Here is a 22,900-nt window from a genome sequence, read left to right on the forward strand (position 1 = left end):
ACCCAATCTCTCCCCCTTGTCCTACATTTTCTCTGCTGCTGACATTTATCCAATTTTGCTTTGGGAAATCTCTGCCTCAATCTTTGCCTGTAACAAAATACTTAATGCTACACTCTGCTGCGAGATCGTCATAGATTATCAGAACTGGTTAATAATAATTGACCTTTAATCTCAGCCACTCTGATATCTCTGATAACCCTTTCCAGGTCACCTGACTTTCAGAAAATGAAATGTAGCCATTTTGTTTTTTCCCACTCATTCGGAAAATTCAAATTACTGGCCCCAACTACAGGAAATGGTCTTTATTTAACTACTCCATCAGTCTTTTGCCTAACTTTGTGTACCATTATTACTTTTCCTGATGGCTTTCTTCTGCCTATTGGAACTAAATCCAGTCTGTCCTCCTTATATCTGAGAAAGCTAGTAGGAGATTTAATTATCCTCTTGAACTCTACCCCAAACACTTTCCATGCCATTCTTAACTTTTCTATCAGGGAACACACAAAGTTTAGATTGTTCGATAGTTTTTATTTCATATTTTTAAAATAAATAATTCCTTTGATAAGATAATAAGTAAAATTATTTGATAAGAGGAAGTTAATGGCCACAAGAATATGTTGCAGGCAATCACCTCTGAGCTGAAAATTACTGGGTGGCGAGTTCTTAAATTGTGCAGCTCTGAAATCAGTGATAAATTTGAAACAGGGCAAGGATTATAAGATAACACATAAGATATGGAGCAGAATTAGGCCATTTGGCCCATTAGGTCTGTTCTACCATTTGGCCACGGTTCATATGTTTCTCAATCCCATTCTTTTGCCTTCTTCCTGTAACCCTTATGCACGAAGAGACTACTTTTAGGTAATTGGAAGTTAATATTTCTTACTTTTTGTAAGTCAGGTGATCTGGAAAGGTTTATTAGAGTTGACTGAAATTAATATTAATGAGTCAGTTATTATTTATCAATTCTGATAATCAATGAAAATCTGGAGACACAGTTACATCATTCTGGAAAGGAAACGTATCTAGAAAGATTGGACATGCAGTAGGTCCATCAGCAGCTGTCAAGAGAAAAGATTCTGACATTCAGGTTGGATGATCTAAAGTTTTACGGTTAAAAACCCATCCTTGTACTCTCCACGGGCTTTATTAATCATGTCGGTGTAACTGTGGGATACCATCGCCGATGGCAATTCCAGCTCATGTTTTAGTCAAGACACAAGGCATTCACTCATCGGGAATGTCAGGGCAATCACCAGAGGAGGGGAACGCTGAGCGGTAAACTCTCCGGACCAGGATGCACGAGTCGTTCCGTCCTCCACAAACCCCGCAGACGTCCGTTCTGGCCTTTGAGCCGAGGATCTTGTCGCAACCTACTTTCTGAGAAGTGAGAGAAAGTGGAAACAAAAACATAGATTCCCAGTGATTCGATACGGTTACAGCCAGCCGGCAGTGAAAGAATCTTACATGAAAGGCGATACACTTGAGAGGGATGTGTATATGCCTCAGTTACACTGAAGGGCCTGTATCACATTTTATACACAAGGTTCATTTGTAGGAAATGGGTTTCCCCCTCATCCTTCTCAATGGAAAGGTTCTTGTTTACATTTCGCTTAATGCTCAGTATTGTTTGAAGAGTGTAAAAAACGCACATGCAAAGGCTAATTCTGAAACTTCAACAGGAAGCTATCCTTATGGGAGCACAAGGGAGAGAATTTGATTCAACATGTTATTGCGTTAACTCTGCGCTGTTTCCAGTCTCTCCCCACCATCCCATTGAAAGCATATGGGATTTTGGATTATCCCCACTCAAAGGTTTTCAGATTCAATCTAGTTTAAGAATGGCTAAACTTGCAACGAGCTCAAGCCAGACACCCAACCCGCATCTTCACAGAGTTGGGTGTTCTCAGTAATGGATAGGGCCAGACGTCAGTGCAAAGGAACCAGCCTGGCTCCCTGGTGGAGACAGTATGTGCTTTAACTGTGCTGCCTTGATGGTTGTATAGCCTAGCAGAAAGTGGAGGCTGCCGATGCTGGAGGTCAGAGTCGAGAATGGGGTGCTGGAAAAGCACAGCAGGTCAGGCAGCATCCAAGTGCTTATGACGAAGGGCTTATGCCCAAAACATTGATTCTCCTGCTCCTCAGATGCTGCCTGACCTGCTGTGTTTCGCCAACACCCCACTCTGGTTATATAGTCTGTGGAAATTCACATCCTTGGCTTGTCATACCATCCTGACTCCAATACACAATTCAGAAGGGATATAAAACATTACCTTAATCAATGTCCCTTTTAAGTCTTTTTTCCACCTTGTTCATTTCAAGACAAAGCTTTTAATGTGGCCATGCACATATTCCATCTTAAAGGGGACGTGCTATCCCACGTAATAAGACCATAAGACCAAAAGACATAAGAGTGGAAGTAAGGCCATTCGGCCCATTGAGTCCACTCCGCCATTCAATCATGGCTGATGGGCATTTCAACTCCACTTACCAGCATTCTCCCCGTAGCCCTTAATCCCAACCCCAAGTTACTGCATGACACCACAAATACACAGTTTACAGCGAACATTAGAATTCCAAATCTTTGGGAAAAGGTTAGGGACGGGAAGGTGGAACATTGATGATCAGTCTCTTAAGAGAGGCTTTGAAATAAGATGTTTAAATCTTCAATCGCATGCAGCAAAATACTTTAGCAGTCAGTAAAGTGTTTACATATCCTGCTTCCTTTAAGTGTTTTTGATGTTTTATTTTGCTGGGGGCTTTCCACTTAAGTCAGAATCAATCTCTGAGAACATTATCATGCTATTAGTTGCTGCAGAAGGTTCCACTACTGGAGAGAGAGAAATGACATGCTGTATTATTGCATGGATTCCAGGCCAGAGAGGCCTGTACCTTTAAGGCAGTTACATGACCTCACAACATGCAGCATGGCAGTGCAAAGGTGTCCCGCCTTGTCTTCAATCACTCTCTCTGTGCAATGAATGTGTCAGTCAGTCATGTGCATGTAATGTACAGTAACATCAAAATCACTGAATTCAGACTAGACTATGGAAGGTTGAACCCAGGGACAAATTTAGTCATGAAAATGGGAATTTTAAGCTTGAAATGTTAGCAGTCTAGGAAATAATGAGTAAAGGGTGAATAAATGGGATGTTGTAGGAGATTGGATGTGTATATTATAGCTGTGTAAGTAAATAGTGTTGTTAACAAACCTCAAGACATATGTCTCAACAAGAGCTGATTCTTTGTGGTATAAGTTATGCAAACTAATGTGTAGAAACATATCCTAATACTGGCACTTTTAACTGGTGATGAATACACATGTAGAGAATAGCAGTGTAATGTGTACTGTCCCTCTAATCTCAAGCAGCCCTCACCGCTGATGCTCCACTGACAATGACGTAACCTGTCTGGCCTCAGTCAGGTTAGCAGCTGTTCGCTCAACATGTTCGCAATGCCAGTTTTCTGTTTAAGTTATTTTCTGGGGAACTGCTTACCAGACACTGCCCATTAATGCACATATCCGATGAGTCAGGGCTGCATTTTGTCCCATCTAGTACACGACCAAACATGTAGTAGAAATTCTTCCCTTTGGCAAGGCAGTTGAGGTCACATTGATTGGGAGCTGTTAAACAGAAGAAGGAGGGAGCAAAGTTCAGGGTTCAAGCCTACATAAATCTCTGTAACTACAGCAATGTGCTAAACCAAACCCAGGCAAATCCCCCATTTAGCAGACAGATCAATGATCCACACAAAGCAACAATTACTCTTCATTTTTTGAGTCCTGAGTCTTGACACGGTGAAAGTTAATTGATCAGACATTATTAGGGAGCTCACTTCAGTTTTTTGTGTCTCTACTCCTGGTTTGAGGTCATTAGAAAAGAGGGTAGGAGAATCAGACGTTAGCAGATTTTCAAATTCTTTGACCGTGGGAGATGGAATGCCCGAGAGCTGAGTTTTGCTTATCTTTCGCTATTCCTTCTGCTCTTCTCATGGGGTCAGAATTCCTCTGGTCATTGCACGTTGCAACATCGTAAATGTGTCTGTAAAAAGATTTCCTGTGCTGCAGATTTTTGGCAAAATTGTAAATGTGTTCTTTTCGAAAGAGTTTTCAATCTTGCTCGAGATAATGGTCAGAGGAAAACTTCACTGCTGCGTTTACGATCTTGTTGGAGAGGGAGTTGTTGCCCCAAGTGAGCCAGCTGTAAGTTAGTTAAGTGTAAGGTACATAGCCACTAGGCCAGTTATTCTGTGAGCGTCTTCATCTCCTGAAAACTCCTTGCAATAATTTAAGATTTTGTTCTACGATTATTAGGAGGATTGGGTCTTTTTAACCAACATATGTACAGAAATATATAGTTGTTACTTGTGCAATAGATTAGATTTAGATTCTCTACAGTGTGGAAACAGGCCCTTCAGCCCAACAAGTCCACACCGACCCTCCGAAGAGTAACCCACCCAGACCCATTTCCCTCTGACTAATGCACCTAACACTACGGGCAATTTAGCATGGCCAATTCATCTGACCCGCACACCTTTGGACTGTGGGAGGAAACCGGAGCACCCGGAGGAAACCCACGCAGACACAGGGAGAATGTGCAAACTCCACACAGACAGTCGCCCGAGGCTGGAATCAAACCTGGGACCCTGGTGAGGCAGCAGTGCTAACCACTGAGCCATTATTAGGTGTATAAGCATTATACCATTATTAGTTGCACAGGAGTCTGGAAACAAGAGTTGGTCATTCAATCCTTTGAGGTGCAAGTGAGGACTGCAGATGCTGGAGATCAGAGTCAAGGTTAGAGCGGTGCTGGAAAAGCACAGCAGGTCAGGCAGTATCGAAGGAGCAGGAAAATCAATATTTCGGGCAAAAGCACTTCATCAGGATTCCTTTGCTTTTCCAGCACCACTCTAATCTTGACATTCAATACTTTGAGCCTATTTCGCCTTTTAATTATATCAGAGCTGATTTATATCTTGCACTTTGGTTCCATACCTGTCAATACCCTGAGCAAAAACCTATCATTTTGTGAGACAGAATTCCACACTTATTCCATCATTGCATGAAGATGTGTCCCTTAACTTATGTCCAAAACTCTAGTTTCAATTTTCATTAATGTGTCCCAATTTTAAGGCCATGTTCCCCTGATCTAGACAGCCTAGAGAAAATTATTCTCTCTAACTACACTATGAATTACTTCCAAGATCCCAAACTCCTGAGCCAATCACTCTTAACTGCTTACATTTTGGGGAATGCAAGCTGAATCTATGCAATCGTTCTGCATAACTAACCATTTGAATCCACATAACATTCTGGTGAATGTGCATTGCATTCCTTCCAGGACTGCACATTCTTTGCAAACATATTGATGATGTAACTTGTATTAAGGTAAAGTCGTCACAATCCTCGTACATCATAGAGGTGCTTTCTCATGAGTGAGAGAGACGACTGGTCAACCTCAGGGTCACTACACCTCGGACGAGGGGAGAGGTTGAGAAGGTAGGACTTTCATGGTAACATCAGGTCACACAGGAATTGATTCCATGCTGTTGGCACCACAAACCAGCTAGCCAGCCACCTGAGCTACCTGATCCCAGGGTTGCCGGACAGAAGCTAAGTCAATAATATTAGATTAGATGTGTGTAGTTTTGATAAAAATCAAGATGTCCCATTATTCTGATAGCATGCAATAAGAGCCTGTTTGAGAAGCAGTATATTATTTACTAAGTTCTTTTAAACAAGATGAATTGATTCCAGATCAGTTGAATTACTAAGAAGCAGGAGAATCGAGGTTTTGCACATAAGCCCTTTCATTAGGAATTCCTGATAAAGGGCTTATGCCCGAAACGTTGATTTTCCTGCTCCTTGGATGCTGCCTGACCTGCTGTGCTTTTCCAGCACCACACTCTTGACTCTGACCTCCAGCATCTGCAGGCCTCACTTTCTCCCAGTTGAATTACTATCCAAGCTCACATGATGTGGATCCCAGTGATTCCACTGTGCTGTAATTGGGGAGAATGTTCTGCACGTACCCCCATAGAATGGTAGCCACTGGTGGTTCATCAAATTGCCCTGGATCGGCTTGTTGTTGTAGAGTGAACATTGCATCTTTCGGAAATCGACAGATCCTGGAGGACAGTCCTGTGAGAATTGTCAAATCACTGTTTTGGTCATTTTGACCTGGAACTTGGTCATACAGCCACACAATAAAAACAGCTTGCAGTTTATGTTGAAAACTACCTCACAGCTAGTGACAAACCCAAACTGACGTTGAACCATTGAAGGATATATTAGGAAGTGTGATTAAAAGCTTGGTTGAAGAGGTGGATATGAGTGAAGTTATAAATGGAAGGATTTGGAGATAAGATGGAGGAGGAAGTGGTTAAATAACAAATTCCAGAGTGTGGAGCCTGGACCACTGAAGGAATGGGCACCAATGGTGAGAGAAAGGGGAGAGCGATGTCAGAAGATCTGAGAATTTGGCGATGGGGGAAGGAACGTCAGTCATTGAAAGCAGAATACTGTTGATTCTGGATTATTGTAACCTGAAATAAAATTGAAAAACTCAGCAGATAATGACAGCATCTGTGGAGACAGAATTAATGTTTCAGGTCTGTGACCTTTCAACAGGAATGGAGAAAATGAGAAATGAGGCAGGGAGTGGGTGGCTGGGATAAGGGAAGAGGGGAATTCTGTGAAAGGGTGAAAGTTCATTCAGTCTCCTGGGCTTTTAAACATAGAGCTTAACAATTTCAGATCATAATCTGTATTTATTTTTGTTTTCCTTCCTTCGCTTGCACTTTTGAATATTTTCATATAATTAGCAGCACACCCAGATCAGGCTAGGACTCAGGATGGAGTGGGGGTACGGAGCCCAATAACAGAGTCTGGCCTCTGGAAGGCAGCTATGCTCAGACTGGGGGCAGGGAGAGTGGTGGGTACCATGGACCAGGCCAGTGGCAGCACCTTATGACCTCTGTTCTGGCTCTGGCTACAGGCACATCCTTTTTATCTTTCCCTGTCCCAACATCATTACCTTTGGTCCTGGAAGATTAACTGCTCATTATTTTATTTATTCATTAATGGGATTTGGCATCTCTGGCTAGGCCAACATTAATTGCCCATCCCTAATTACCCAGAGGACAGTTAATTGTCAAACACATTGCTCTGGGTCATGGAGGCCAGACCAGGTAGTGATAGCACTTTCCTTCTCTAAAGGACATGAGTGAACCAGATGGATTTTTGCAACAATCAACACTGGATCATGGTCATCCCTAGACTCTTAATTCCAGATTTTTAATGGACTCAAATGTCACCATCTGCCATGACAGGATTCTTGCGTATCTAAATTAATAGTCCAGCAATAATACCACTTGGCCATTGCCTCCCCTACTGTCATCCATTATCTCTTGTTTTCCACCCTATCACAGCCCTTTGTCTTATCCTTGTCTCACCCACTTCTTGCTCATAAAGTGCTGTACAAACAAAGCAAGGGAGATGAAAGACCTTTTCACACAGTGAGTTGTTAGCGTATGGGCTGCAGTGCTTGGAAATGTGCTGGAGGAAGGTTCAGCTGAGGCCCAGGATAACTTTTTTTGTGCAGGGATATGGGGAAAAGGCAGGAGATTGTCCCTAGATAATAGAACTGGCACAGGCACGATGGGCCAAATGGTCTTCCTTTGCAACGTAACAATTCTGAGATTCTGTGATAACCTATTGTACTGCTAACTTGCCCCATTTTTGAAGAAAGGTGACTGTCTTGAAATGTTAACTATTCCTCTCTCCATAGGTGATGCTAGCACTTTGAGATGTGCAAGCAATTTCTGTTCCTAGTTTAACATTGATGGCTATTGGAGGATGTTTCTGGGATATGGAAGGGTGAATTCAGGGAAGGATGCAAACACGAAGATAGGAATTTTAAACTTGGAATGTTAACAGACTGGAAAACAATATAGGGCAAGAGTAGATGGTGAATGAATGGGATTTAATGGGGCTTAGAATGAAAACAGCAAAGTCTTGAATAAGTAGCATATTCCAGAGTGTTAAGGCTAGAACAGTAATGGAATTATTGAGTGTGGGAATGACAAAGGTACAGGTGAGGGCTTTCGCAGCAGTTTGGCTGGGATAAAGTTGGAGGCAGAATATGTTATTGTGTTGTAATTGGTGTTAGATAACTAAATCACAATGGTGTCCTTTTGAAAAAACATGAAGAGTATTCAGTGCTGCAGATGTTCCCTATGAAACGTACTCACCAGAACACTACAAACTTTGTACTGTCTCAGATCCCCTGGGCAATCCTTTGTGTTCACGTACCTGCCAGCACAAAAAACAAACAAGCTGAGGACCTCTTCGACACCTCAACATGGTTGATGCAAGAGAACATCTCAAATGAGGAAAATGAGGTGCTAAAATGGAGGGAGATAGTATCTGTATTCCAGAGCTGGGCAATCCTAAAGCTGGGTGCATCAATGATGAAGTGAATAAAACTGGGGATGCTCAAGAGGCGAGAACTTTCAAAGATCCATCCCACCCTGACAACACTTTTCTACAACTTCTACCATCAGGGAGAAGGTACAAAAGGCTGAACACATGCACCAGCCGGTTCTACCCTACTGTTGTTAGAATACTGAATGGACGCACAAACTCTGAGCATTTGCCTGCACTTGTGTTTTGGTTTTGGCCACTGTTTACCTATTATTTAATCTATTTAATTCTATGATCTGCCTGTATTGCTCACAAGACAAAGCTTTTCATTGTGCCTCGGTACATGTGACAATAAATTCAATTTAATTCAATTCAATTAAATTTCAGGGCTGGAGGAGATAACTACAATGGCGAAAGGTAAGGCTATGGAGAGATTTGAGGACATAGATGCTGAAGTCGTACAAGGTAAAGGATGCAAAGAAAAGAAAAATGAATTTGTTTAGCGAATAGAATCCCAAATAGCTTCCTTATGTTTGATCTGCTTCTGTTGACAGATAACTTTCTTGAGTGTTGAATGTTGATCGTTGATCTAGCTTATAATGATGGAAGGATTCAACCAGGTACACATAGAGTAGTTTTTTCTGATGTTGGGGGAATCCTGAACAAAGGGGTACAATTTCAAAACCTGAGGAAGATATTTCAGGGAACGGTTTGTCACTGAAAGTATATGGATGAAATATGAAATCCTTTCCTCCAAAGGTTTGCAAACGCACACCATATAACGTTTTATGATGTGACTGCTTGAATTCCCATCTCATAAAACATTAACTCCCTAAAACTTATTTTTATTTACCTTATTTTTCTAATCAACCTACAGGAGATGTTATCACACACCTCTGGAGCAGGTGGGACTTGATCCCGTGCCTCTTGGTCCAGGGGTAGGGAGGTGACCACTGTGCCACAAGAGAGCTTCCCACCTCAATTTCCTTTTGAGCAGGTGGGACTTGAACACAAGTCTCTTGGTTCAGGAGAAGGGACACTACCACTGCATCACAAGAGGGTCTTCTGGGTCTGATTTTTCTTTTGCCTTTTATCCCCAGGGTCAAATAATGACCTTTCTTTACTTTTTTCACAATCACCCATTTTTTTTTACATGCTGTGAGGCAGACAGAGAAGACACGGCTGTGAATAGCCTTTATTATGTAAATTTTTCACGAGCAGGAACATACCCATGTGCTCAATTGTGTATTAACAAGCAAAGTCTGTTAAGGGCAATGTGGACATCAAAAAAAAAGTGAGGGACAGTTAGGGAGGGAGAGGGCGAATCAAAATGGAGTTGGAGGAGGATATAAAGCACTCCATCCCCAAATGGTGTCCATCTCTCTCTCTCTATAGGCATTTGGAGATACAGCGAGCTCTCTCTCCATTGACACCCAGGCTTGATTGCCTCAAACTTTTAAACTTTATGCTACATTTGGGAAACCTGTGCTCTATTTCTATCTTACATGGCCAGCAATTCAAAACGCTAATTTGAAAACCTGTTTTTTTTTCTCCTTCAATGAAGAGTTTTGAGGATCTCAGGATCTGAAGTACCTGGAAAATTGCTATGTCATTGGGTAAGATAACATAACACCAGGCTATAGTGAATGAGCAGTGCTGCAAAAGCTGGAATCCAAATAACCAGCTGGACTATAACCTGGTATTGTGTGATTTTTAACTTTACCCAACACTGGCACCTCCACCTCATTAGGTAAGAATGACACAGAGGAGTAAAGTAGTTGTCAAACACTTGAACAATGTTCTGATTATTGCATGTCCACATCTTCCTTTGTTGCAATATAAGTTACGTAAGTCTGGGTTGCACCTAATTGATGGTGGAAGAGTTTGGAGCCGATATAAAACTCAACAGGAACCACTGTCTCTTCCTTCTATGGCTCAGTCAAAAGTCACATGAGAGTGTGTTGCTGGAAAAGCACAGCAGGTGAGGCAGCATCCGAGGAGCAGGAGGATTGACATTTAAGGCATGAGCCCTTCATAAGGAATGAGGCTCCTGATGATGGGCTCTTGCTCAAAACATCAATTCTCCTGCTCTTCGGATGCTGCCTGACCTGTTGTGCTTTTCCAGCTCTGGATTCTGATCTCCAGCATCTGCAGTCGTCACTTCCTCCTGAATTCTGACTTTGTCCATCCCAGTCTAACACTGGCACCTCTACTTCCTTCACTCCAATGTACACTTGTTAATTGAACGAAAATATTGAAAATGTTGCAAAACATTGACTTAAACTTCATGATTATTGGTCAAACATCCATGTCCACTTTCTCACTTAGCTTCTAAATTATTGCAGTACACAATTTCTACCATCAGTGAAACCTGCTGTGTAAAAACACCAGTCAGTCTCCAGTGATTAGAGTGCTCCAGTGGAGCTCTGCAATGCATCCTGGAAATGGTTAAACATCAGCCTGAATCAGCACCAGTTAAGCCCAGTGCAACACTGAGAACTTTGCATCATACAGGTTAAGGTTCTCATCACAGACCTCAGACACCTCCTGGTCCGGAAAGATGCTCCCCCACCACACGTACTGGAACAAGCACTCCAACTGCCCCACGGCGACCACTCGTTGGACCAAATCTGACGGCGCTGACGCATTCTGTTCAGCCATTGAGATCTTCTTAGCTTTTGAGGTGCAGTCTACTTGAGAAAAACAGCCATAAATAAATTGCCTTAGTCAATCCACACATCCAAGGTGACACTTTCATTACATCAGTGACAAGTGAGCTACCAGAGTTAATGAGCCCTCTAAAAGTCACAGTCTTGTGCCTGTTGGGGTGATGGTGTGTATGAGCTGAGCCTTCATCTTTTCGCACCCAGTATCCACCATCAGATGAGGTGGAGCATGATGAAGGGCAGACCACTGAATCTTACACTGCAGAAGGAGGCCTTTCAGCCCATTGTGCCTGGTGATAGCACTTTGAAAGAATTGTTCAATTGGGCCCACTTCGCTGGTCCTGCACGCTAAGCTGTAAAAATTTCTTTTTCAATTTCTTTTAACTATTTCTTTTTCTGGGAAATGGATAATTCTCCTTGTATCTGGATTTTTTGTCAAAATTGGAAAATTCGAAGTTAGTCATCCAGGAAATGTTAGAGAATTAAAAAAACTTTTACTAACACGGCCTCAAACTCCACTGAAACCCTGCAAACCCTGTGCCCCCCCACTACCACCAAATTGGCACCCTTCAGTCCTAACCAACTGACACACCACCCACTAACCTGCCAACTTGTCCTTCATATACCTCTGTCACTGTCAAAATAGCTTTGGTAACTTTAAACAATTTAACTTCTGAAATACAACAACAAGTGCTAGAAAATAAAGGACATGCCTTGGCCCCCAACACTGTGTTCTGTGGATCTCTCTCTGGTTTCCTTTGTTGGACACATTTAGCACATGCTGGACTCAGAACTCTGACTGGAAAAATCGCTGACAATTAAGTGGGTCATCTTAAAGAGGATTCCTGTCCATTGAATCCACTCTGATGGGGAAATCTGGATCATTCTCTCTTTATTTACTCAGAGCAAAGTGAAGCGAGTTTAGTAGGATGCAGCAAAAAGTCTTGCTCGGTCTTGCAAATAGAAGCATTTCGAAATGCTCCGTGGATCTCAGACTGAGGCCAAACTGTAAGATTCAGATTTCTCTCTCTGCTCCTTTCAATCAGAACAATCATTATTTTACTGATTCTGAGCCTGGTGCTGAAGCAATGTTCAGCAGCTTTCTCCAGTACTTCAGCTGACATCTTCAGATTGTTTCTGAGGGAAAAGCACTGGAGCATTTTATCTTGATATTCACAGCATCCGATGCAAGCAATGAACGTCAGGGTACGAGATGCTGAAGTTAACGGCTGAGGTGTCTTGTCCACAGCCCAAATTTTGGAAACGCTGTGCAAATGGATAATCATTGAGATGGTTACGCCAAGTTGGAAAGGGAATTTTTTTAATAAGCATAATTAAAAAACAAAAGTAGCAAAGGGGAGGAAATCTGCCATTCTTATGTGAGTCCAGACACACAGCAACGTGGTTGATTTTTGCTCAGTTCAAGAGCAATTATGGTTGGGCAACAACTGCCAGCCTTCTAATAATGCCTACACCCCATGCAAGCATAAAGAAAAAAGTCATTTTGTTCCGAATATACTATTTAATCTTGGTATTATGGAGTTCATATTACATTGTGTTAATTCTGGAGTTGGAGGATGTGCACCAATAAAAACAAAGTGATCCTTACTTGTTTTTGGCAAGGTAAGATCCAAACGTATTCGATGGCAGTTCACGTGAACGCTCAACAATTTGCACTGATAGCAATTTTCTTTTTAGCTTTGTAAGATATCCAAAAGCTTTTCAGAGGCAAGTTATCAGACTAAATTTGACACCAAGTCACATTAGCAGATATTAGTACAGGTTCTTGCTCACATAGGTAGGTTTAAGGAGTGTTGCAAAGGAGAGAGAGGGATAGAGATAGAGATACCTTAAAGTTCAGAGAGGGAATTCTAGTGTTTTTGACATGCTTATTTTGCTTTACTTTCTTCTAAGACAGCATGTATCCTGAGATTCCCCACCCTACTTGCTGTGTGGAGAATTTATTGACTGCCCCAGGATTATGATGTAGAGGTGCAGGTGTTGGACTGGGGTGGACACCTGGTTATAGTCCAACAGGTTGATTAAAAATCACAAGCTTTTGGAGCTTGTTTTTTTTACCTAAGGAGCAACACTCGAAAAGCTTGTGATTTTAAATAAATCTGTTGGACTATAACTTGGTGTCATCTGACTTCTGATTTTGTCCAGGATTATGAAACCAGCATCTTAAATTCATGATGCTTCAGCTTATTATGAAATGAGGTTTATAAATACCCTGCTGTTCCCTTATAATTTTTTTTAGCTTTAAGTCATATGTAATGGATCATTAGCACCACACATTACACAATGTGATGTAGTCAGCTGATAACAAGCTTTTAACATCAATAACCCAATAAAACAGAAAACTCAAGTACCTATCCCCTCCCCAGGAATGAGGGTGAAACTGAAGTTTACCAGATACACGCCACTCCTCAATCATCCACCGAACTGCAATCCTTGTCACATGCACAATCTTTTCCTTATCAGACCAAATTATCAATTACTCTTTTTAGTGCCCCAGACAGATTTATTCACCCAAGCATGGCTTAGTTAGAGAAACCACTTGTTTGACAGCCACTTCAGTGCAATAGTGCATATTCATATTTGATTTGGTTACATCTACGATGAATTCCTCTTAGCTAAACCTTTAACCCTAAAAATGAGGTGCAAACCTGATAAAACCACAACACATATTTAAGCCTCAGTGGAGGTAGCATGTGATAGAGTAAAATGATCTCACAATCAATGAACCAGATCAAGTATCCCCAGTCTGTCCAATCGAGTAATGAATGGTAGTGGACAATTAAACACTAATGGGAGGGAGCTCCACAAACATTACCATCCTCAACGATATGTGATCTGAGCACTTTAGTGCAATAGACAAGGCTGAAACATTTTCAGTCATCTTCAGCCAGAAGGGAGGGAGGCAGAAAGCAGGAAACTACAGGCCACTTCCCATTGAGCAGAAATTGAATGGAACCAGCCATATACAGTGGTTACAATAGCAGGTCAGAGGCTGGGAATTTAGCAGCAAGAAACAGTTGTGGCAAATGATTGTTTGTCTCTTCCTTTTGGGGGTTCAGGGCCACTTACCATTTCAGGATATTTGCCAGTCATCGCACAGAATTTACTCATTTATTATCGGGTAAAATAGTGAAGCAAAACAAAGCAACTCCAGCTTTAGACACTTTGAACACTGAATAAGTGCCTTCTCCAATGGTACAGAAACTGACCAGTGCACACATGCAGAATGTTCCAAGCATGTCTATGGAAAATACATTCTCAAAATTTCCATTGACTTACGCAGATAACATTCAAAGGACATGCACAGTTAATTGCTATTTATGTTCCTTCACACACTTATTGATATGCGCAGTAATTGTCAGTTGTGAGCCTTATCTATAAGTAACTGTACATGTGCACAGCATACCCATTGTGGTTTTGTGATATTTTAAGCCCAGACTATATTTTAGTATACTCAAGGAATGGACTTTCATTGAACTGAGAATGGGGGCCCAGGATTCTTTTCCTGTTTGTCCGTGTACATATGACTAACTTGCACATTGTGCACAACATGCTACTGCATTTGGGTGATGCCTTTTTAAAAACATTTAACCTATTTTTCTAAACAACCTATTCAAAGATGTTATTACATATTCTGGACCAGGGAAGGGACACTACCATTGCAACACAAGAGGGTAGGTGATGATTCTAAACTTTGATGAGAAATTGAATCACCTGCATGTAAACTGATGAAGAATATTGTTGGCTATTTCAATCAGCTGAAAATGTGTTGCTGGAAAAGCGTAGCAGGTCAGGAAGCATCCAAGGAGCAGCCCTTCTTCAGGCTCATGCCCGAAACGTCGATTCTCTTGCTCCTTGGATGCTGCCTGACCTGCTGCGCTTTTCCAGCAATGCATTTTCAGCTCTGATCTCCAGCATCTGCAGTCCTCACTTTCTCCTATTTCAATCAGCTGTCTACCACCCTCATCACATCACTGAGAGCACAGGTATGGGTATGCTTTCAATCTTCGACCTCTTAACCATCTATAAATTGCTGAAAATGCCATAACACAGACTTGATGCCCTTAAATCTTATTCCTTGTTGCCATGCTTTTTGATTATGCTCTTCTTTCAACATTCCTAAGTAAACATTTTTAATTCCATTTTGCTATGTCAACTCTAAACATCTACTTGCAGACTCTGATTAGTAAGTAGCTCTTTAAAGCATAATTCTGAAGTCAACTCAGCTACCAACCTCTCTACATGCATTAAGTTCCCTCGTGTTCATTGACTGGTTGAGGATGGTTTGCAGACATTTTAAGAAACAAAGAACTTCAACTGAAACATTGGAAGCCTTTTCCTCATCTGCACTGTTTGGACAGTACACCAAAGGGAATGATTGTTGTTATCCATCCAATTGATCTGCCTTCCCAGCTACCTTTCCCCCTCCTCCACTCCCACTGTCCTATTTATCTCTCAGCACCTCCCCCTTCCCCCTCAACATTCCAGATGAAGGGCTTATGCCTGAAATGTTGACTCTCCTGTGCTCCTTGGATGTTGCCTGACCTGCTGTGCTTTTCCAGGGCCACACATATCCATTCTGACTCACCATCTGCAGTCCTGACTTTCTCCTATTTGCACCGAATTGAAAATTAGATGGGATCTAAAATGGGCAGTTATTACTTGTCAACTTGAGGCATGTGTTTTCCCATATTGTACCATGCCACCTTACAGCATTTTGAAGTTTCAAAATGCTTTGCCAATCCATGAGGAGAAGGAAACTCTATTCCTTATTTTTGAATAAATGAAACTATGAGAAAAACACCAACGCAGCTGCCATCAATCTTATTTGGGATCTGTGAAGGAAAATCAAAACAATTTTATTTGGCCAGCAGCTGATTCCTGTTTTTTCTTTGGATGACTTTGCTGTTTTTTTAAAATACTGATTTGATCAATCCACCAGAATCCCACGAGGATTGATAATTTAGCACTCACATCGCAGTTTGTGGTCTGTTGATAAGCTCAGGCTACAGCGAATTTGCTGGGAAAAAAGATCATGTGCCAGCCCTACAGGCATGGGAAGCAGAGAAGCCAACTGGCAATTTAAAGAATACCTGACAGCAACGTTACCTGAATTATGACAATCTGACATTAAATGGCCTTATTAGTGAAGCCATTCTTGTAATGCCAATGTGCTATCTAACTTAGAAGAAGATAGTGGGGGCTGAAAAACCAGGTGATCTTTTAGGATCCAAGTATGTTTTTGTCAAATTAGAACAATAATATCTGACAGATTCTTTTCCTTTGTGCTCAGGGTGTAGGCAGCATTGTCATGACTGCGTATCTCATCCACCCCTTGTTGAGGAGGTGGTGCAATGGCCTTATTCTTCAAAGCAATTGTTCGTACAACAGTGTGACTCACTAGGGTGGCATGGTGGCTCAGTGATTAGCACTGCTGCCTCATAGCACCAGGGATCTGCGTTCAATTCCACCCTTAGGTGACTGTGTGGAGTTTGCATGTTCTCCTTGTGTCTGTGTGGGTTTCCTTCAGGTGCTCCAGTTTTCCCCACAGTCCACGATGTGCAGGTTAGATGGATTAGCCATGGGAAATACAGGGTTGTGGGGCGGGATGCTCTTTGGATGGTTGGTGTACACTTGATGGGCTGAATGGCCTACTTCCATATTGTTGTGATCCTAAATCATGAAAGGATCAACCTGAGTCACAGATGAGGTAGACCTGATAGGAGTACTGCACTCACTAACTAGAAAGGAATTGTATTCCCTTGTGGATCAAGACATTTTGTTACCTTCTTGTCTTTTCCAGGAGATGATGTATGAACAGTGAAAGGGCAGGAAGTATCTCATCATGATACCTAGCTCTCAGAAGTGTAGAGTATAAAGAAAGATAGAATTTGTCTTTCTAGTGCCATTCATGCTATCAAGATGTGTCGAAGCACTTTATAATCAAGTATTTTTCAACAGTAGTTACTGTCTTTAGGTAGGAAAATGCATAATATTAATGATCTGGATGAGGGAACTAAATGTAATATCTCCAAGGTTGCAAACTGTACAAAGCTGGGTGGGAGGCTAAGTTGTGAGGTGGATGCAGAGATGCTTCAGTGTGAATTGGACACACTGAGTTATTGGGCAAGTGTAAGGCAGCAGAAGTATAATGTAGATAAATGCGGGACACCCACTTTGTTAGCAACAACAGGCAAACAGATCATTATTTGAACAATGGTAGATTGGGAAAAGTGGAGATGTAACGAGACCTGGGTGTCCGCGTGCTCTGGTCAGTGAAAGTAAGCATGTAGCTGCAGCAGCTGGTCAAGGAGGCAAATAGCATGTTGGCCTTCCTAATGAAAAGATTCAATATAGGAGCATGGATGCCTTGTTGCAATTGTAGATGGCCTGACTGAGACCACGCCTGGATTATTTTGTGCAGTTTTGGTTTCCTTATCTAAAGAAGGATGCTCTGGCTATGGATGGAGTACAAACGATGGTTTACCACAGTGTGATTTCTGGGATGGCAGGACTGACATATGAAGAGAGACTGGATCATTTAAGAGGAGTTTAGAAGAATGGGGCAGGATCTCATATAAACTTATAAATTCTAACACAACTAGACAAAATAAACACAGAAGGATGCTACCAATGACTGGGGAATCCAAACTCAGGTAACACACCTAAGAAAACTAAGTAGGCCATTTAGGAGTGAGATGAGGGGAAACTTCTTCACTCAGACAGTGGTGAGCCTACGGAATTCTTTGCCACAGAAAGTGGTTGATGGCAAAACATTGAATGTTTACAAGAAGGAGATAGATACAGGGACCTAGGTTCAATTCCACCCTTAGGCAACTGTCTGTGTGGAGCTTGCACATTCTCCCTGTGTCTCCATGGGTTCCCTCTGGGTGCTCCAGTTTCCTCCCATCGTTCAAAGATGTGCACGTTGATGGACTGGCCATGTTAAATTGTCTATAGTGTCCAGAGATGTGCTGGCTAGGTGGGTTAGCCATACATAAAGAGATCAAAGGGTATGTGGAGAAAGTGGGAACAAGGTACTCAGTACATTATCAGTCAGGATCATATTGAATGGTGGAGCAGGCTTGATGGGCTGAATGGCCTAGTCATGCTCCCACTTTCTATGAATCCATGTTTCTAACAGGAAGCTACCATGAAACAGCAATGAAATAATAACTAGACAATATGTCCTTTTATTGGCAATGAATGAGCTGGGACATCAATGCAAATTCCTGCTCCCTTACAATACAGTCAGAGTCAGAGTCATACAGTACAGAAGAAGCCTTTCGGCCCATCTATGCCAAATAATTTTGAGCATCCAGCTAAAGGTGTAATGAAACCTTGGGTCACCGCCCGTTGAAAAGGTCATACCTCCAGCCATTCATGTAGCTCCCTCGTTGCTGCTCTGAAGTGCTAGCCCTAGAGTCTCATGATCAATTCTCTGTGGGAGTTCTTCAACACACAACCTAGGACTCAGAGGTAGGAGTGGCACAGTAGACTATGATGTGGCACAGTAGTACTGCTGCTTCATAGGTCCTGGGTTCACCTCTACCTTTAGGCAATTGTCTGTGCGGAGCTTGCGCATTCTTCCCATGTCTGCATGGTTTCATCTAGGTGTTCCAGGTTCCTCCCACAGTCCAAAGATGTGCACGCTAGGTCATGCTAAATTGTCCATAATGTCCAGGGATATGCTGGCTAGGTGAGTTAGCCATGGGAAATACAGGGGTAACAGGGACGGGGTGGGTCTGTGTCCGTGTGGACTTGATGGGCTAAATGGCCTATTTCCACACTGTAGGAATCTTATGAGTGCTATTCACTGCCTGACTCTGATGCACTAGCTGCTTTTTCTCTGCCAGTCAATTTCAAATGTGCTGTAGGGTAAGAAGCATTTTCACAGTCATTTTTCACAGTCTAAAATTATTAGATTAAATTCAATTTCAGAATCAGTCACAGTGAGTTTAGAACTCCCAAAAACAGAGAGGTTCATCCTGTGTACACTAATCACTGCTACCTCCCTGACATTTCCATGGACCATGTGAGTATTAAATATTAGCTTCTCATTACATTTCCCTGTGACTTCCTCATTTGAAATGTATTGTTTCCATTAATTAAATTTACTTCTTGGACACATCGTCTTTCACTCAGAGCAGAACCATGGGGAGGTTCTCTGCAGGTAGAATATCTGTAGGGGAGAAACAGAACTGACATTTTACATTTTGCCTGTCAATATGTCAACAAATTGGAAATGAAAGCTGTTTCTTGCTGCACAGATGGTGCCAAATCAGCCAAGTATTTGTGTACCTTTGGTTTTTATTTCTGATTTCCAGCATCTGCCATAGTTTGCTTTCATTAGGGCTCTGCTCCCAGTGCTGCTCAGCAGCAGGAATACCAGATCATCCAAGCCTGTTCCTCCTTCTGTGGCTTAATGTAAACTTGCCAGGGGGTTGGGTGTCAGAGCTTGAGGCATAGAGTCATAGAGTTGTACAACACAGAAACTGGCTCTTTGGTCCACCTTGTCCAGGCTGAGTAGATGTGCTAAATTAATCCAGTGGTGGGAACTGGAACTTGGCACATGCTCCTAAGCATGTGGGAGACATAATGGAACAGATGGCTCTGAGATGTATGGACGCAGAGACAGCCAGTTAACTGCAGTATTAACACTGGATTCTGGCTTTAACAGGCAACACACCAGTTTCCTGGATTGTCTGAAACTTGCCAGGTTCACCAAGGAGCGCACCTCACAGACTAATAAAAGATCGAGTAGTCAATGGACTGAAAAGTGTTTAGGGACACAAAGCTTTCTTTGCTTGAATGAAAAGTCTTTTGGTCACAGGCTTGCGGTGCTTTCTCTGGTTTGGAGGTGATGCTCCAGAGCTTTGAAGACCATTTCCCAACTGTTAGCCTTCAGAACAGCAGGGCAGCTTCTTCTGCCACTCTACCTTGAATGACTGATGAGCGGCCAAAGGAGGAGTATTGGCCACATGACCAGGAGCAGCAGCTACCATCTTCTCGACTATTTGCTGCGTGACAGGTAAGATCCCTCACCTTTAACAGAAGGTCGACAGGCAGAGGATTGCCACCTCGATGTGACTGAGCACAAGTGCCTCAGGAGGCTCCATTTCCCTGGTTGGTTGTTGCTGACAAGGTCGAGGGTAGACCACTAGTGCTGCTCCTGGACCAGGACCTGATTGGACTGACCACAATGATACCCTCATGGACCTGAGCGTAATAAGCCCTGACCGTCAAACTGAATAAACCATCCCTTAGACCCACAGTCCCCAGTAATGGCTGCTGATCTCTGCCCTGTCCTGAACACTGTTGCTGAAACCTGCAGTCTCCTGGAATAAATGGATGTACATTGAATTAAGAATCCCTATAGTGCAGGTGGAGGTCATTCGGCCCAGCAAGTCTTCACCCACCCTCTGAACAGTCCGTCACCCAGGCCCGCTCACCCACACCCTGAGCCAGTCACCCTGCATTTACTGTGGCCTGCACATTATCAATGGTGGTCAAGATCATTCACAGCCCTTATGTTCTTCACCTCCAGTTCCTTCCTGTGGTATGCTGATGACATCTACAGCATTTTGTGTTTTGCCAGTACAACCAAATGTCTTTCCAGAAAGTTCTTTCAAAAGCTTAATACTTCCTGTGCTTTTTAAATGAGGGCCAGCAACACTGGAGTTAATTTTATTATCCTGCTCTCAACAGGTGTTGCACATTCATCCTTAATACACACTCCCCTGAAGTGCAACCCCTTCACTGGGAGTGTGGGATTGTGGAATTAACCTTGTGTGAGCTATCCACAATGCACACTGTGTTCGTATTCGATGGACTGCAGTTGGAATGTGGTGTGTTCAATATTATTTCATTAAGGAGCACCAAATTCAAGTCAAATCAAATAAATTCCTGCTTTCTTCCTCCAATTTCTCCTATTCCTTTCACTCCTTACATTATTTAGTGTCAGACATGACTACATTGATGACATTCCAGCCTCAGCATCACAAAGTCGTGGGTTCAAGTCCCACACAAAGTGTAGTATTTAATGGAGGAAATGGGGGTTTGAACCTCAACCTTGAGTGACACAACTAATGTATGAAGGGAGACTGGATCTGTAAGGACTATATTCTCTGGAGTTTAGCAAACTGAAAGGGCATTTCATAGACATCTACAAAATTCAAGCAGGACTAGTCAGGGTTAACAGCGAAAGGATGTTCCTGATGACTAGGGAGTCCACAACCAGGGGTCACAATTTACAGATACAGGATAGTTCATTTAGGACTGAGCTGAGGAGAATTTTCTTAACCCAGAGAGTGATGAGCCTATGGAATTCTCTGCCATAGAAAACAGTTGACGCCAAAAATGTTTTCAAGAAGGAGTTAGTTCTTGGGGCTAAAGGGATCAAAGGATTTGGGGAGAAAGCAGGAACAGGGGACTAGTTGGGTGATCAGCTATGATCATGTTGAATGGTGGAACAGCTTGAAGGATGAATGACCTACATCTCCTCCTATGTTCAATGTTGCTATGTCTGGCTGGAGAACCAAGGACAGACTCAAATAATCTTGGCACAGACTTCATAGGCCAAAGGGCCTATGTACGTGTTGTATGAATCTTGTTTCAGGAATGTCAACTGAATGAAGGACCCATCAAGGACATGGCTGAGGCAGGTCTTCTTTGTCATTGTGGAGCTTGAGGCCAGAAATCCTGATTGCAATCAAAGGCTGGCAGCTCCTCATTGCTCAATGATGCCAATGGGGAGATGTTGGCTGCTACTGTTAGAGTACCCACATGTGACCCACAATGACCGAGGCACCCAGCCCAGAGGCCAGTTAGAGGGGGCATGCTTAGATGAGGGTCAAGGGGAAAGGGTGAATGATAGGGGTTGGTAGAAAAGGCTCAGGGGTGTCTCTCAGGTAGCTCCCTTTCTCTGTTCTTGATCAGTCACTGAGTGCCTCTGAAACTGGAACCATCCCTCTTCTGTCCTCTCAGGTGGGCTTAAAAGATCTCATGGCATAATATTGAAGAAAAGCATCAGAGTCCTCCCGATGGCTCGGTCAATAGTTATTGTCCAATTACAAGGATTATTTTGACATGAATACAATGCTGGTTCTGGGAGCTTGCTGTGTACAAACCAAGTTGCTGTCATTCTCACATGACATTTCAAAATGATCTCATTCTTGGTAAAGTGCTTTGGGACATTCTGAAGTTGTTCATGTTGCTATACAAGTGGATGTTTTTCCAACATTGGCACCCTTCATGGGTGTTGTACAGGTACAAGGCACATTTGGTTGCCATGCCAATGGTGCCATTATTCATCTTGAGTACTGATACTTTATTTAACCACGTGGGCATCAGACACCAGCTTCATTCTATCCATACATAAGCAGGAATGTGAAATCTGGTCATTTATGGTTTCACTAATCTATGGGGATCTGTGCCTAAAAGCTTTACCAGGATTGCTGACTCCAAGCTGAGATTAACTAACTTAGATCAAGGCAGGGATGGAATCAGCTATGTACAGGTATAGTAATAATTAGCTAAACTAGGCACCATGGGTTTAATTCCCAATGTGAAACTAATTTTAATAATCTGGTCATTCGTGTGCTGTGCTAGAAAACTTGTCATAAAGAAAAATTCAAACGTCCTTCAGGAAAGGGAACCTGACATTCCGAACCCAGGACCTAACATGCACTTCCAATCTTGTGGCTGATGCTTTATGAATGGGAAACAATCACTTTAGATAATCAGAAATGGCCAACTATGTTTGCCATTCTTGGCACTGTCCAAACCC

General features: G+C 42.5%; 1 protein-coding gene across 8 annotated transcripts in view; it reads right to left on the reverse strand.

The window, feature by feature from the left end:
- LOC132829177 (ADAMTS-like protein 5) overlaps positions 1-22,900 on the reverse strand; it is a 123,142-nt gene that overhangs the window by 36,428 nt on the left and 63,814 nt on the right. For 3 of the 8 annotated variants that reach the window (XM_060846527.1, XM_060846528.1, XM_060846531.1), the window contains 5 exons: positions 10,961-11,115; positions 8,254-8,314; positions 6,034-6,142; positions 3,498-3,625; positions 1,257-1,380 (listed from right to left, as the gene is read on the reverse strand). In XM_060846527.1, the coding sequence (XP_060702510.1) occupies positions 1,257-1,380; positions 3,498-3,625; positions 6,034-6,142; positions 8,254-8,314; positions 10,961-11,115 (577 nt within the window). Of the gene's footprint in view, positions 1-1,256; positions 1,381-3,497; positions 3,626-6,033; positions 6,143-8,253; positions 8,315-10,960; positions 11,119-22,900 lie in introns of all 8 variants that reach the window. The other 5 variants (XM_060846529.1, XM_060846530.1, XM_060846533.1 and 2 more) reach the window with 3 other exon arrangements.

The sequence above is a fragment of the Hemiscyllium ocellatum genome, chromosome 28 (genome assembly GCF_020745735.1).
Source record: "Hemiscyllium ocellatum isolate sHemOce1 chromosome 28, sHemOce1.pat.X.cur, whole genome shotgun sequence".
In the NCBI taxonomy this organism is placed as follows: Eukaryota; Metazoa; Chordata; class Chondrichthyes; order Orectolobiformes; family Hemiscylliidae; genus Hemiscyllium; species Hemiscyllium ocellatum.